The sequence below is a fragment of the Schistocerca gregaria genome, chromosome 3 (assembly GCF_023897955.1).
Source record: "Schistocerca gregaria isolate iqSchGreg1 chromosome 3, iqSchGreg1.2, whole genome shotgun sequence".
NCBI lineage: Eukaryota > Metazoa > Arthropoda > Insecta > Orthoptera > Acrididae > Schistocerca > Schistocerca gregaria.
In genome coordinates, this window is record NC_064922.1 from 248,245,836 (window position 1) to 248,262,483 (window position 16,648).

Consider the following 16,648-nt stretch of genomic DNA (forward strand, 5'->3'; position numbering starts at 1 on the left):
GAAGATGACCTGCTACAGACGCAAAATTTAACCGACAGGATGAAGATGTTGTGATATGCAAATGAGTAGCTTTTCAGAGCATTCACACAAGGTTGGCGCCGGTGGCCACAGCTACAACGTGCTGACATGAGGAAAGATTCCAACCGATTTCTCATACACAAACAGCAGTTGACTGGCCTTTCCGGGTAAAACGTTGTTGTGATGCCTCGAGTAAGGGGGAGAAATGCGTACCATCACATTTCCGGCTTTGATAAAGGTCGGATTGTAGCCTATCGCGATTGCGGTTTATCGTATCGCGACATTGCTGCTCGTGTTGGTCGAGATCCAATGACTGTTAGCAGAATACGGAATCGGTGGGTTCAGGAGGGTAATAAGGAACGCCGTGCTGGATCCCAAGGGCATCGTATCAGTAGCAGTCGAGATGACAGACATCTTATCCACATGGCTGTAACGGATCGTGCAGCCACATCTCGATCCCTGAGTCAACAACCAACTGCACGAACAGTCCGAAGTTGTTTGCAGCAGCATGGACTATCAGCTCGGAGACCATGGGTGCGGTTACCCTTGGCGCTGCATCACAGACAAGAGCGCCTGCGATAGAGTACTCAACGACGAGCCTGGGTGAACGAATGGCAATACGTCATTTTTTCGGATGAATCCAGGTCCTGTTTATAGCATCATGATGGTCGAATAGGTGTTTGGCGACATCGCGGTGAACGCACATTGGAAGCGTGTATTCGTCATCGCCATACTGGCGTATCACCCAGCGTGATGGTGTGGGGTGCCACTGGTTACACGTCTCGGTCACCTCTTGTTCGCATTGACGGCACTTTGAACAGTGGACGTTACATTTCAGATGTGTTACGACCCGTGGCTCTACCCTTCATTCGATCCCTGCGAAACCCTACATTTCAGCAGGATTATGCACGACCGCATGTTGCAGGTTCTCTACGGGCCTTTCTGGATACAGAAAATGTTCGACTGCTGCCCTGGCCAGCACATTCTCCAGATCTCTCACCAATTAAAAACGTCTGGTCAATGGTGGCCGGGCAAGTGGCTCGTCACAATACTCTAGTCACTACTCTTGATGAACTGTGGTATCGTGTTGTAGATGCATGGGCAGCTGTACCTGTACACGCCATCCAAGCTCTGTTTGACTCAATGCCCAGGTGTATCATGGTCGTTTTTACGGCCAGAGGTGGTTGTTCTGGGTACTAATTTCCCAGGATCTATGCACCCAAATTGCGTGATCACATGTTAGTTCTAGTGTACTATATCTGTCCAATGAATACTCGTTTATCATCTGCATTTCTTCTTGGTGTAGCAATTTTAATGGCCAGTAGTGTAGGTCCCACTTACATAAGCGGAAGTGCGTGAAGTAGTGAAGGTTTCAAATTGAGTCCACTTATTTATGGTTAATAAAAACTTAACATATCACATTTTCTAAAACTGACTGATATTCAGTGTACATGCTGTAAAAAAAAAAGTTTCAATAAAGTGTCCAGAATTAATGCCACTACTGCACGCTGAGATGACAAAAGTTATGGGATAGTCATATACACATATTCAAATGGCGGTAGTATCGCATACACAACGTATAAAAGGGCAGTGCGCTCGGGGGATTGATGCGAAAAGTGTCCAACGTGATTGTGGCCACACGACGGGAATTAACAGACGACATCGCCTGCAATGCCTCTCCTTGGCTCGTGACCTTATTGGCTGGACTGCAAACGACTGATCAGATGAGTCCTGATTTCAGTTGGTAAGAGCTGATGTAGGGTTCGAGTGTGCCGCACACCCCACGAAGCCATGGGCTGAAGCTGTGCAAGCTGGTGGTGGTTCCAAACGTCGTGGGCTGTGTTTACATGGAATGTTCTTGGTCCTCTGGTCCAACCAAACCGATCGTTGACTGGAAATGGTTATGTTCTGCTACTGGGAAACCATTTGCAGTCATTCATGGACTTCATGTCCCCAAACAACGGTGGAATTTTTATGGGTGACAATGTGGCATGTCACCTGGCTATAATTGTTCTTGATTGGTTTGAAGAACATTCTGGACAGTTCGAGCGAATGATTTGGCCACCAATCGAACATTTATGGGGCACAATCGACAGATCAGTTCGTGCACAAAATCCTGCTCCATCAACAGTTCCGCAGTTATGGCCAGTTCCTGCGGCAGGATAGCTCAGTATTTCTTCGGTCGGCTTCCAACGACTTGTTGAGTCCACGCCATCGGGTTGCTGCACTACGCCGGGCAAAAAGAGGTCCGACACGGTGTTAGGAGGTATCCCATGATTTTTGTCACCTCACAAGGGAACCTCCCCATCGCACCCCCCTCAGATTTAGTTATAAGTTGGCACAGTGGATAGGCCTTGAAAACCTGAACACAGATCAATCGAGAAAACAGGAAGAAGTTGTGTGGAACTATAAAAAAAAGCAAAATATACAAAGCGAGTAGTCCGTGAGCAAGATAGGCAACATCAAGGATAGCCTGAGCTTAGGAGCGCCGTGGTCCCGTGGTTAGCGTGAGCAGCTGCGGAACGAGAGGTCTTTGGTACAACAAGTCTTCCCTTGAGCGAAAAGTTTAAATTTCTATTTTCACACAATTATTATCTGTCCATCGGTTGTTGCAGTTTATGTGACAAACTCTTATGTTTTCATCACTTTTTTGGGAGTGATTATCACATCCACAAGAACACCTAAATCGCGCAAGATAGAAGAATCTTTTTACCCATTCGCCAAGTGTACAAGTTAGGTGAGACGACAACATATTACTGTCATGTGACGCACATGCCGTCACCAGTGTCGTATAGAATATATCAGCCGCGTTTTCCTGTGGAGGAATCGGTTGACCTATGACCTTGTGATCAAATGTTTTCGGTTCCCATTGGAGAGGCATGTCCTTTCGTCTACTAATCGCACGGTTTTGCAGTGCGGTCGCAAAACACAGACACTAAACGTATTACAGTGAACAGAGACATCAATGAACGAACAGATCATTGTTGTTGTTGTTGTTGTTGTTGTTGTTGTTGTGGTCTTCAGTCCTGAGACTGGTTTGATGCAGCTCTCCACGCTACTCTATCCTGTGCAAGCTTCTTCATCTCCCAGTACCTACTACAACCTACATCCTTCTGTATCTGCTTAGTGTATTCATCTCTTGGTCTCCCTCTATTATTTTTACCCTCCACGCTGCCCTCCAATACTAAATTGGTGATCATGTCTCAGAACATGTCCTACCAATCGATCGCTTCTTCTAGTCAAGTTGTGCCACAAGCTCCTCTTCTCCCCAATTCTATTCAATACCTCCTCATCAGTTATGTGATCTACCCATCTAATCTTCAGCATTTTTCTGTAGCACCACATTTCGAAAGCTTTTATTGTCTTCTTGTCTAAACTATTTATCGTCCACGTTTCACTTCCATACATGGCTACACTCCATACAAATACTTTCATAAACGACTTCTTGATATTTAAATCTATACTCGATGTTAACAAATTTCTCTTCTTCAGAAACGCTTTCCTTGCCATTGCCAGTCTACACTTTATATCCTCTCTACTTCGACCATCATCAGTTATTTTGCTCCCCAAATAGCAAAACTCCTTTACTACTTTAAGTGTCTCATTTCCTAATCTAATTCAGTCAGCATCACCCGACTTAATTCGACTACATTCCATGACCCTCGTTTTGCTTTTGTTGATGTTCATCTTATACCCTCCTTTCAAGACACTGTCCATTCCGTTCGTCTGCTCTTCCAAGTCCTTTGCTATCTCTGACAGAATTACAATGTCACTGGCGAACATTTTAGTTTTTATTTCTTCTCCATGGATTTAATACCTACTAGGAATTTTCTTTTGTTTCCTTTATTGCTTGCTCAATATACAGATTGAATAACATCGGGGAGAGGCTACAACCCTGTCTCGCTCCCTTCCCAACCACTGCTTCCCTTTCATACCCCTCGACTCTTATAACTGCCATCTGGTTTCTGTACAAATTGTAAATAGTCTTTCGCTCCCTGTATTTTACCCCTGCCACCTTCAGAATTTGAAAGAGAATATTCCAGTCAACATTGTCAAAAGCTTTCTCTAAGTCTACAAATGCTAGAAACGTAGGTTTGCCTTTCCATAATCTAGCTTCTAAGATAAGTCGTAGGGTCAGTATTGCTTCACGTGTTGCAACATTTCTACGGAATCCAAACTGATCTTCCCCGAGGTCGGCTTCTACAGATAATATCTTTGCGAAAATAAAGAAATTAAGCTTTTCACTCGAGGGAAGACTTGAACCAAGGACCTCTCGTTCCGTAGCTGCTCACGCTAACCACGGGACTACGACGCTCCTGAGCTCAAATTATCCTTGATGTTGCCTATCTTGCTCATGAACTACTCAGTTTGTATATTTTGCTTATTTTTTCATAGTTCCATATAACTTCTTCCTGTTTTCTCGATTGATCTGTGTTCAGCTTTTTCAAGGCCTATCCACTGTGCCAACTTACAACTAAATCTGAGGGGAGCGGTTCCCTTGTCAGTGTAAGTAGCTGTTAAACCTGTGACTCTGTCGCTTACTCGGCGACAGGAACTGGCGGAGAAGGAGCCGAGCCCAGGGTCGGCCGCTTCTGCTTCGGCGCCTGCGCCGGCGGAGTGGGAGTCGCCGCTGGACGCAGAGGAAGCCGGCGACGGGTGGGAGGTGTCTGCGGGCCGGCTGCTGCTGGCCGACCAGCTGCTGGGAGAGGGCGCCTTCGGGCTGGTGCGCCGCGGCCTGCTGCGACAGCCCGGCCGGCCGCCGCTGCCCGTCGCCGTCAAGATGCTCAGGGGTCTGTCTGAAAGACCGACTGTTTTTTCTGGCGGCGTACTCTCTGGTCAAAAAACCCGGACACTCCTGTGGATCCGAGCGAGGTGGCGCAGTCGTTAGACACTGGACTAGCATTCTGGAGGACGACGGTTAAATCCCGTGTCCGGCCATCCCGATTTAGGCTTTCCGTGATTTCCCTAAATCGTTCCAGGCAAATGCCGGTATGGTTACTTTGAAAGGGCACGCCCGACTTTCTTCCCCATTCCTCCCTAATCCAATGGGACTAATGACCTCGCTGTCTGGTCTCCTTCCCCAAACAACCGACCCAACTCCTGTGAAATGAGGGACTGGTTACCAGATGTCACGAGAGGCTCTCCCACCAGTTTAAGCGGAAGCGGAGAGTATTGGGTTGTCAGCAGAGACGCAATAACAGCAGAATGGCTCCATAAGGATAGCTCAGTTACTTCTAGAGTTGACTGTTCTTTCAATGTCACCTGAGTAACAAATCCAACAGGGACATTTCAACCCTTCTAAAGCTGCCTAATTCAAGTGTTGGTGATGTGATGGTGAAATGGAAATGCGGAAACAACCAAAGCTAAACTGAGATCGGGAAGAATTCATGTACTGAAATATGGGGACTGTTGACTGCTACACGAGTTGGTTATAAAATGTTGTCTACGACTTCGTATACAGGCTGGTCTATTGATCATGACCGGCCGAAATATCTCACGACATAAGCGTCAAACGAAAAAAAACTAGAAAGAACGGAAAATGGTCTAGCTTGAAGGGGGAAACCAGATGGCGCTATGGTTATCCCGCTAGATGGCGCTGCCATAGGTCAAACGGATATCAACTGCGTTTGTTTAAATAGGAACCCCCATTTTTATTACATATTCGTGTACTATGTAAAGAAATATGAATGTTTTACTTGGGCCACTTTTTTCGCTTTGTCATAGGTGGTGTTATATTAGTCACAAACATATGGCTCACAATTTTAGACGAACAGTTGGTAACAGGTAGGTTTTTTAAATTAAAATACAGAACGTAGGTTCGTTTGGACATTATATTTCGGTTGTTCCAATGTGATACATCTACCATACCTTTGCGAACTTCTCATTTCTGAGAACGCATGCTGTTACAGCGTGATTACCTGTAAATACCACATTAATGCAGTAAATGCTCAAAATGATGTCCATCAACCTCAGTGCATTTGGCAATACGTGTAACGACATTCCTCTCAACAGCAGGTAGTTCGCCTTCCGTAATGTTCGCTCATGCATTGACAATGCGCTGACCCATGTTGCCAGGCGTTGTCGGTGGATCACGATAGCAAATATCCTTCAACTTTCCCCCACAGAAACAAATCCGGGGACGACAGATCCGGTGAACGTGCGGGCCATGGTATGGTGCTTCAACGACCAATCCACCTGTCATGAAATATGCTATTCAATACAGCTCCAACCGCACGCGAGCTATGTGCCGGACATCCATCATGTTGTAAGTACATCGCCATTCTGTCATGCAGTGAAACATCTTGTAGTAACATCGGTAGAACATTACGTAGGAAATCAGCATGTATTGCACCATTTAGACTGCCATCGATAAAATGGGGGCCGATTATCCTTCCACCCATAATGCCGCACCATACATTAACCCTCCAAGGTCGCTGATGTTCCACTTGTCGCAGCCATCGTGGATTTTCCGTTGCCCAATATTGCATAATATGCCGGTTTACGTTACCGCTGTTGGTGAATGACGCTTCGTCGCTAAATAGAACGCGTGCAAAAAATCTGTTTCTCTTGTGCCCAGTGGCAGAACTGTACACGACGTTCAAAGTCGTCGCCAAAAAAAACACCGACGTTTTTGAGATTCCCGATTTTCGCAATTTGTCTGCTACTGATGTGCGGATTAGCCACGAAAGCAGCTAAAACACCTACTTGGGCATCATCATTTGTTGCAGGTCGTGGTTGACGTTTCATATGTGGCTGAACACTTCCTTTTTCCTTAAATAACGTAACTATCCGGCGAACGGTCCGGACACTTGGATGATGTCGCCCAGGATACCGAGCAGCATACATAGCACACGCCCGTTTGGCACTTTCATCACAATAGCCATACATCAACACGATATCCACCTTTTCCGCAACGGTCCATTTTAACACGAGCAATGTATCACGAAGCAAATACCGTCCGCACTGGTGGAATGTTATGTGAAACCACGGACTTATACGTTTGTATTACAGCGCCGTCCATCACAAATCGAAAAAAGTAGTCCAACTAAAACATTCATATTTCTTTACGTACTACATGAATATGTAATAAAAAATGGGGGTTCCTATTTAAAAAACGCAGTTGATATCCGTTTGACCTATGGCAGCGCCACCTAGCGGGCCGACAGTAGCGCCATCTGGTTTCCCCCTTTCCCAGTTTCGTTCTTTGTAGTTTTTTCGTTTGATGCTTATTTCGTAAGATATTTGGCCCGATCACGATCAATGGACCGCCCTGTATAATGGTAACGAAAGGTGGGCTACAGAGTGGAGCAGCGACTGCCGTCGTAGGAAGGCTGGATAGAAGTAGAAGCTTAACAAACAACTTAACACAATAAACGGGAGATATAATTAACTTATATTTCTCGAAGGGAATGAAGACTCATTACAAATATTGCAAGAAATAAAATCTAGCGCTCATTGCTCACAAGGATAAGGCTCTCTGAACAGAAGCAGGAAAGGGGGTGTGAGAGCTGCGACCAGGCGGTGTCTGCGTACCGTCACGTAGTGAAGAGGCTCCCAGCGCGACTGGGTGGTCTGGCGGTCACCAGCCATCCCATATTGTGGTTGCAGAGAGCGCTCGTGGTTCCGAGCTGCTGGAGGCGTGGCTCAGCGGGCACGCTCCATTGGGTCCGCCAGGTCCCGCACGACCTCTATCAACGTTTGATGGAAACTTGCAGTTCCGTTGCCGACTTTCCCAGTGGGATGGTATCGATATGTGGTACCGCATACAATGTCGCACGAAATCAGTATAACGAATCACCAGCAGTCCAGTTAGCACACTGACTGTGAGTATGGAGTAAGAAACACTGGCTACAATCGTTGAGCAGCTCCTGGCAAGCCACACATTTCTGTACTCAGTGCTAAGTGACGCTTGAGATCGTGTAGAGAACGAAGGCGCTGGACAGTGGATGACTCCAAACGAGTGATTTGGAGTCATGAATCGCGCTATGTACACTGTGGCAATTTGGCGGAAGGGTTTTGGTTTGATGAATGTCTGGAGATCGTTATCTGCCGTCATATGTAACGCCAACAGGGAAATACATAAAAGTGGTGTTACAGTATGGTGGTGTTTTCATTCTCTGGGTGTGGTCCCCTTACTGTACTTAATTAAACGCTAGATGTCGAAGGATATGAGCACATTTTACAGCATACTGTAGAAGAACAGCCCAGAAACGATGAGTGTATCAGGATGGCAGTGCACCCTGCAATAAGGCAGCAGATGAGAGGCATTGGTTTCTGCACAACAACATTTCTGAAATGGATTAGCCTGCCCAGAGTCCCGACCTGAATCCAATGGAACACCTTTGGGATGAGTTTGATCGTGGACTTCACTCCAGATCCCAGTACCCATCACCACTACCTTTTGTTGCGGCTCTTGGGGAAGAATGAACTGCCATTCCTCCACAGACATTCAGAAAAGTCATTGAAAGTACCCCCTGCAGAGTTCAAGCCGTCATGAAGGGGATGCGTGGACTTACCCCATATTAATATCCACTAATAGGTGTCCGGATACTTTTGATCAGATACTGTACTTGTCTGTACAACACAACACTGCTGGCAGCCATCTCATTATAACCTGATTTGTATTAGCTGGCGTCTGATGTTTAAGAGTCAAGTTGCGACGTTACCATAGGAGTTATAGTTTGTTCACAACGTCCCGACTAAATTTTCTGTGTGCTGTGAGCTGTGAGGCGTAGCAAGCTCTGCCTACCGAAACCCTATACATTGTCAGTCTCATGGAACACATCTGTAAAGGGGCAACGAGCTGCACGTTCCTCGCGCAGTACAAACACAAAGTACTCGTGGCCTGCAGTCGACCAGCTTTATGGCTTCAGCCAACCAAGAACTAGGGAGCCCTCGTTGTGAACCGACTGTGCTGTTTGCAGTGCTCCGCTCTCCTCGGCAATAGAAAATCAATGTTGACTCCTCTTCTCCTCCACAAAACTTGTTTTTTGGGTACCAAAACCCAGCCGCTGATTCCGAGACAGCTGTTCACAGAAAATGGCTGTACTCCTAAGATCCCATCTAGAACAACCTGAAAATTTTCTTCATATCTTTATCTATTTCCGAGATGCAGAGTTTCAAAGTCGCCCCACTTGTACACTTAAAATATGCACGTATAATCCGGTGTGAGGCGAAAGCGTAGCTTACCCGGATAGGCGACGTAGAACGGAGAAGTGTGCTGTCAAGTGTCTCCATAATCATCTGGGAAACCCATGTAGTAATACTCAAGCACTTGCAGAACTTATTTACAAATAAATCCGGTCTGGGCTATTAAATTAGGTCCGTGTTATTTCAAATGCACTGTCAAAATCTCTATTCGTATGAATTTCATGCCCTACTGTAGCATGGAAAAGAAGGGAACCAGCGGAAAAATGCACCTGTCAGAGCACAAAAAAATGCGAATATATTCCTTTTTATTTAAAAGACCCTGACTGAAAAGTGGGGTACCAGTTGCGTCATTCTACCTGCCTCAGAACCTTTCCTAAAATTTTGGCGTATGAATATATTCGCGTTTTTCTGTCTGAAAGAGAAGAAGACAGTGGCAGTGGCAAATAAATGGGAAAGCAATTTTTTTTTATTTGGGGAGGGGGGGGGGGGGGAGACCAAACAGCGAGGTCATCAGTCTCATCGGGTAGGGGAAGAAGGACGGGGAAGGAAGTTGGCTGCGCCCTTTCAAAGGAACCATCCAAGCAATTGCCTGGAGCGATTTAGGGAAATCACGGAAAACCTAAATCAGTATGGCCGGACGCGGGATCGAACTGTCGTCCTCCCGAAGGCGAGTCCAATCTGATAACCACTGCGCCACCTCGCTTGGTAAGTAATATGTACTGGAAGATAGTAGATAGTGGTTGTGTTATAGAAAGAGCAAGGGGGAGACTGGCAGCGTGAGAGAGAGGGACACTGTGGCAGTGGAACATAACTGACAGTGACAGAACAGTGCTAGGAAAAGACTGGAGGAGATAGTGCCAGGCAGGTGTGGGGGTGGGGGGAGGGGAGAACAAAGAGAAAGTGAGTGACAGACGTTGATAATGAGAGACCGATTATAAGACAGCGACAATGAGAAAGAGAGAAATAGTGACAGTGAGAAGAGACAGAAGCAGTAGGAAGGAAGGAATGAGATATTAGCAGTAAGTGAGAGGAGACTGCAGTAGTAGGACAGATCGAAGGGGACTCTCGCTGTTACACAGGAGACAATGATAGAGAGGCACAAAGCGATAATGACAATGAGTTGGGCTGAATGAATGAGTGACAATGGACAGCTGAGAGCGGATGAGTATGAATGATTTACAGGGAACTACTGGTTGTGAGTGAGTTACAGTTAGGTGAGGTTGTGGGAGTTTGAGGTGAGTTTCATGTTTAAAAAGCGCGAATATGTTCGCATGCTAAAATTTTTGGTGAACGTTTTAAAGGTGGTGTGGAAGGTAGAATGAGCCAGCTGGTACCCCATTTTCCAGTCAGAGTCTTTTAAATAAACAAAAACATAATCCCTTTTTTGTGTTCCGATAGGAGCATTTTTCTGATGGTACAAAGTTTTATTGCGTTTAGAATTCATAATTCTGGGCAAATAACCCATAAAAATAGCAGGATAGCACCACCAGTAGCCGATACGCGAGCTGTTAGGAGCCTAGGAAAGGAAGAGGGAAGGAAGATTGGGCTCAGCCTCCCATCCACATCGAGGTCATTAGAAACAGAGCACAAGCTCGGACTGTGTCAAGAATGCGGAAGGAAATCGGCTTTGTCCTGTCGAAGGAGTCACACCGGCGTTTGCCTTAAGCGATTCGGGAAAATCACGGAAAACCTGAATCTGGGTGGACGCTCGCAGGTTTGAACCGTCGTCCTCCCGAATGCGCGTCCAGTGTGCTAACCACTGCGCCATGTCACTCAGTTTACGGACCCCTACAGTAGAGGCGGCGGAGAAAGATTCCTGACAGCTTGCAGCACTGTTGCCAACTTCCAACTGCGAAGCGCTAACGGCTGCAAGCGGAAACAATAACCGTCTGTAGAGCTGCGACAACACTGGGGCGTTACCATGGAGACGTTTACAAAATTGCATTACGCTATTGGTTGAGGTAGATGCGCGAAACTACCGCACTCTGCCCATTACAACTATCAGGGATCAACTAACGTCGACTCAAATATAGCAGACGCAGCAAGCATGGACCTATTTTCTTCCGCCCTATCACGTGGCCGCAAATAGGCGACAGATTCTTCCGACGGCATTCCGCTTAAGAAGTTGCACAGCCAGTGCCCGGCAGCTGAAACTCTCTCAGGCCCTCACCAGCCAGGGAGCGCCGCCAATGGACCCTACTTCGATTCGCTGGGCGTCCATGTCTTCACTACACTATGACATGGCTTCACAAAGCTCTGACACACGTTCTTTGCTATCACAGCTTGTTACTTTGTTGAGTTCTGGGACAGGCGTCCTCAAACTGTGGTCCTTCTAGGCACAGGCTTTTACCTGTTTCGGCTCAGTGAAATTGTCTTCTACGAGAAATAGTTGCAATCCTTGATTAGACTACTTTATTTATTTTATTCTCATTCGTATGGCTAGGGCCCACTTTCGGGCAGACCGTTCGCCGGGTGCCGGTCTTTCAATTTGACGCCACTTCGGTGACCTGCTGTCGATGAGGGTGATAGGATGATGATGAGGACAGCACAACACCCGGTCCCTGGCCGGAGAAAATTCCCCGACCCAGCCGGGAATAGAACCCGGGCCCAGAGGACTGAGAATCCGTCACGCTCACCATTCAGCTACCGGGGGCCGACATTAGACTACTTTAAGTGTCCGAACAGAGACAGTTCCCTTAGCCACCAGAATATGTTGTGACTTTTTCTTGTGTGTAACTCAAGTTGCTCTGGAACAGAGAACCGTGATTTTAGTTGTTATTAATAAATGTTATGCTCCATGTTTACCTGGGAGTGAGTTCTTGCCCTGAAAGGGCCACTTCAATTATGACCGCAGGCTCTGTGAGAGAAACGAAATATACGTAATTGCATATTTTTGATGTGTTCATTGCAAATGTTAAGAACATAGTAAGTGATTTTGTTTCTCACAGTACTCCCTATAAGTAATGTTAGTTGATCCTCAGCCTGCCTTTAGAGTGCATGTTTATGCTGTAGTCTCGCTGGTGAACATCAGCGCCACACCTGGTTAGGATAAACAAACTCACTGCTCACTGGCAGGCCACACGGGCACATGGTGGATGACATCGGAAGTTCACTGAGGCTTTTTGCAGATGATGCTGTGGTGTATCGAGAGGTTGCAACAATGGAAAATTGTACTGAAATGCAGGAGGATCTGCAGCGAATTGACGCATGGTGCACGGAGTGGCAGTTGAATCTCAATGTAGACAAGTGTAATGTGATGCGAATACATAGAAAGATAGGTCCCTTATCATTTAGCTACAAAATAGCAGGTCAGCAACTGGAAGCAGTTAATTCCATAAATTATCTGGGAGTACTCATTAGGAGTGATTTAAAATGGAATGATCATATAAAGTTGATCGTCGGTAAAGCAGATGCCAGACTGAGATTCATTGGAAGAATCCTAAGGAAATGCTATCCGACAACAAAGGAAGTAGGTTACAGTACGCTTGTTCGCCCAATGCTTGAATACTGCTCAGCAGTGTGGGATCCGCACCAGGTATGGTTGATAGAAGAGATAGAGAAGATCCAACGGAGAGCAGTGCGCTTCGTTACAGGATCATTTAGTAATTGCGAAAGCGTTACGGAGATGACAGATAAACTCCAGTGGAAGACTCTGCAGGAGAGACGCTCAGTAGCTCGGTACGGGCTTTTGTTAAAGTTTCGAGAACATACCTTCACCAAAGAGTCAAGCAGTATATTGCTCCCTCCTACGTATATCTCGCGAAGAGACCATGAAGATAAAATCAGAGAGATTAGAGCCCACACAGTAGCATACCGACAATCCTTCTTTCCACGTACAATACGTGACTGCAATAGAAGGGAGAACCGATAGAGGTACTCAGGGTACCCTCCGCCACACACCGTCAGGTGGCTTGCGGAGTATGGATGTAGATGTAGATCTAACGTGCAACTGCAACTTCATCACTAGAATGGTGAGGGTGCTTCTTTCTAGGTGAGAATGGAATCACTCGGGTGCAGACTAGAAAGACGCATGTATGAGGGGTGGAACTTAAATAGTGGCAACTATTTATTTACAACCGATACAAAAGAGTTACATGTTTGCACCTGTTACTGTCCTTCAAAATAGTCACCAGCGTTGTGTAGAACCCGTTGCCAGCGGTGAGGAAGGCGTAGTACACCATTAGTAGAGCCTGTTCTGTTGACAGTGCGAATGGAGCGGTCTACTGCCTGTCGAATCTCTGGAACAGTTCTGAAGCGAATGCCACGAAGTGGTTCCTTCACCTTCGGAATCAAATCAAAGTCACAAGGACTTCAGTACGGGGAGTATAATGGTTGGTACAGTATATCGCAGTCCCATCGACCCAACAAAGCAGCCACACCTTGCGCTGTATGCGCCCGCGCATTGTCGTGCAAAATGATGGGTGGGTTTCGGAGAAAGTGTCGCCGCTTCTTTCGCAAAGCTGGTCGCAGATGATGCTCCAAAAACGAACAATAATACTGTGCATTGACGGTCTGCCGTGGAGGAACGTATTGAATTAGGATAACACCATCACAGTCGTACACGCGAATCACCACAACTTTAGACTGCTCCATTCTTACCATCAACAGAACAGACTCTGCTATCGGTATACTACGCCTTCCACATCGCTGGTAACGGGTTCTACACAAGGCTGGTGACTACTTTGAAGGACAGTAACAAGTGAAAACATGTAACTCTTTTTTATCGTTGTGAATAAGTAGTTGCCACTATTTTTAAGTTCTAATCCTCGTACGCATCTATTTTCGTGTGGTACAAGCACATGCATAAAACGACTAGGCACAAGGCAGGCAGATGTAAATGCAGCTTAAGTTGGTAGTACTCTGAAGACTTTGGACCATTAGTGATTTATGTCTGGCTTCTGCCAACTTTACAGCTCAAACAGTACGTACGTACATTTCAGTAGTCGTTACATGTTGTAGTAGATAGTGAATATTATGTTGTGCTGATGGAGATGGTTGTTTCAGATTTAGGCTTCACACAAGGAGGACAGAAAGAGTACCACTTGACGGGCCTCTCCGCCTCCCTTCCCTGGAATCGGGAGTGCAAAGATTTTATTCACTAAGAATTCTCAAAATCAATGGTAACCGTCAGTTCTCTGGGGTGTGTGTTTTTTTCTGCGTCATCTATAAAATTTTGTTCTTGTGGCAGGACACATGTCGATGCTGATACATAAAAAATGGCAGTTTTAGTGTCTTAACCCCCCTCCCACGATAAATTTCTGCTGACGCCCATGGTTTTAAAATCCGCAGACAAACAGCTCTGAGTCCAACGACATACCTACTGCTCCTTGGAGGAGGTGATGGTTGGTTAGAATTCGAAGTGAAGCGAGGAAAATAGTTAACAGTGCAGCCGAATGCTACTTTTAAAAACTGACACAGAGTTTGTACCAGTAAGTACCATTATAGAAATGGAACGTGCCAATAAGGCACTTCATGAAACTTTTAAGCATTCATTACTTCTGAGCGTCAATTCTTCTTTCATATCGATGATGCTCAGTATAAGACAGTACCAGATGTGCAACACCAGCAGTCTTCTTCTCCACTACTGGTCATTAAAATTGCTACACCAAGAAAAAAATGCAGATGATAAACGGGTATTCATTGGACATATATATCATACTAGAAATGACATATGATTGCATTTTCACGCAATTTGGGTGCATAGATCCTGAGAAATCAGTACCCACAACAACCACCTCTGGCCGTAAAAACGGCCTTGATACGCCTGGACATTGAGTCAAACAGAGCTTGGATGGCGTGTATAGGTACCGCTGCTCATGCAGCTTCAACACGATACCACAGTTCATCAAGAGAAGTGACCGGCGTATTGTGACGAGCTAGTTGTTCGGCCACCATTGACCAAACGATTTGAATTGGTGGGAGATCTGGAGAATGTGCTGGCCAGGGCAGCAGTCGAACATTTTCTGTATCCAGAAAGGCCCGTACAGGACATGCAACATGCGGTCGTGCATTATCCTGCTGAAATGTAGGGTTTCACAGGGATCGAATGAAGGGTAAAGCCACATCTTAAATGTAACTTCCACTGTTCAAAGTGCCGTCAATGCGAACAAGAGGTGACTGAAACGTGTAACCAATGGCACTCCACACCATCACGCCGGGTGATACGCCAGTATGGCGATGACGAATACACGCTTCCAATGTGCGTTTACCACGATGTCGCCAAACAAAGATGCGACCATAATGATAATGTAGACAGAACCTGGATTCATCCGAAAAACTGTCTTTTGCCATTTGTGCACCCAGGTTGAGTACACCATCGCAGGCGCTCCTGTCTGTGATGCAGCGTCAAGGGTAACCGCAGCCATGGTCTCCGAGCTGATAGTCCATGCTGCAGCAAACGTCGTCGAACTGTTCGTGCAGATGGTTGTTGTCTTGCAGACGTCCTCATCTGCTGACTCAGGGATCGAGACGTGGCTGCACGATCCGTTACAGACATGTGGATAAGATGCCTGTCATCTCTGCTGCTAGTGATACGAAGCCGTTGGGATCCAGCACGGCGTTCCGTATTACCCTCCTGAACCCACCGATTCCATATTCTGCTAACAGTCATTGGATCTCGACCAACGCGAGCAGCAATGTCGCGACACGATAAATCGCAATCGCGATAGGCTACAATCCGAAATTTATGAAAGTCGGAAACGTGATGGTACGCATTTCTCCTCCTTACATGAGGCATCACAACAACTTTTCACCAGTCAGCGCTGGTCAACTGCTGTTTGTGTATGAGAAATCGGTTGGAAGCTTTCTTCATGTCAGCACGTTGTAGGTGTGGCCACCGGCGCCAAACTTATGTGAATGCTCTGGAAAGCTAATCATTTGCATATCACAGCATGTTCTTCCTGTCAGTTAAATTTCGCGTCTGTAGCACGTTATCTTCGTGGTGTAGCAATTTTAATGGCCAGTAGTGTATTACAGCCACTGTAGGAGCCTGCATAGCTCCTTCACGGAATGTTTTCTTCTTCTCCTCTCGGAATCTCTTCATCCTTTCTTCTCTCCCGCTCTCCGAGATCTTCAGGATCCTTTTTTTTCACTCCACTGATAACCCTCCAGTTTTCTTCTCTGTCGTTGATCTCTGGCATATTGGTCGGTGTGTACTTGCTGCTCCAATTTACTTTCCCTTCCACTTTGACGCTATGTTCCGACCAATCCGTCCTCATTTCAACAACTCATTTGGTTCATTTCTTTCCTCTCGTCTTTCCCGTTATTTGCTATGCTGTTTTACGCCATTTCATCCATATTCATCCTGATCACATGCTTAAACGATATACAGATTTCTACCAAAGCTGAACTTCTGATTTTTGCGTGATTTCTCCAGGAGATAAAGATATTAAAGTGATTTTTTACAGACACTGGCTGCAGACAGCACTTATCGCATCAAGATCGCAACTTTGGATCTTAAAGTCAGATGCCAGCTAATGTA

General features: G+C 46.1%; 1 protein-coding gene across 5 annotated transcripts in view; it reads left to right on the forward strand.

Moving 5' to 3' along the window:
- LOC126356271 (macrophage colony-stimulating factor 1 receptor-like) overlaps nucleotides 1–16,648 on the forward strand; it is a 276,453-nt gene that overhangs the window by 191,211 nt on the left and 68,594 nt on the right. For all 5 annotated transcript variants that reach the window (XM_050007118.1, XM_050007121.1, XM_050007120.1 and 2 more), the window contains exon 11: nucleotides 4,571–4,808. In XM_050007118.1, coding sequence (XP_049863075.1) covers nucleotides 4,571–4,808 — 238 coding nt within the window. The remainder of the gene's footprint in view (nucleotides 1–4,570; nucleotides 4,809–16,648) is intronic.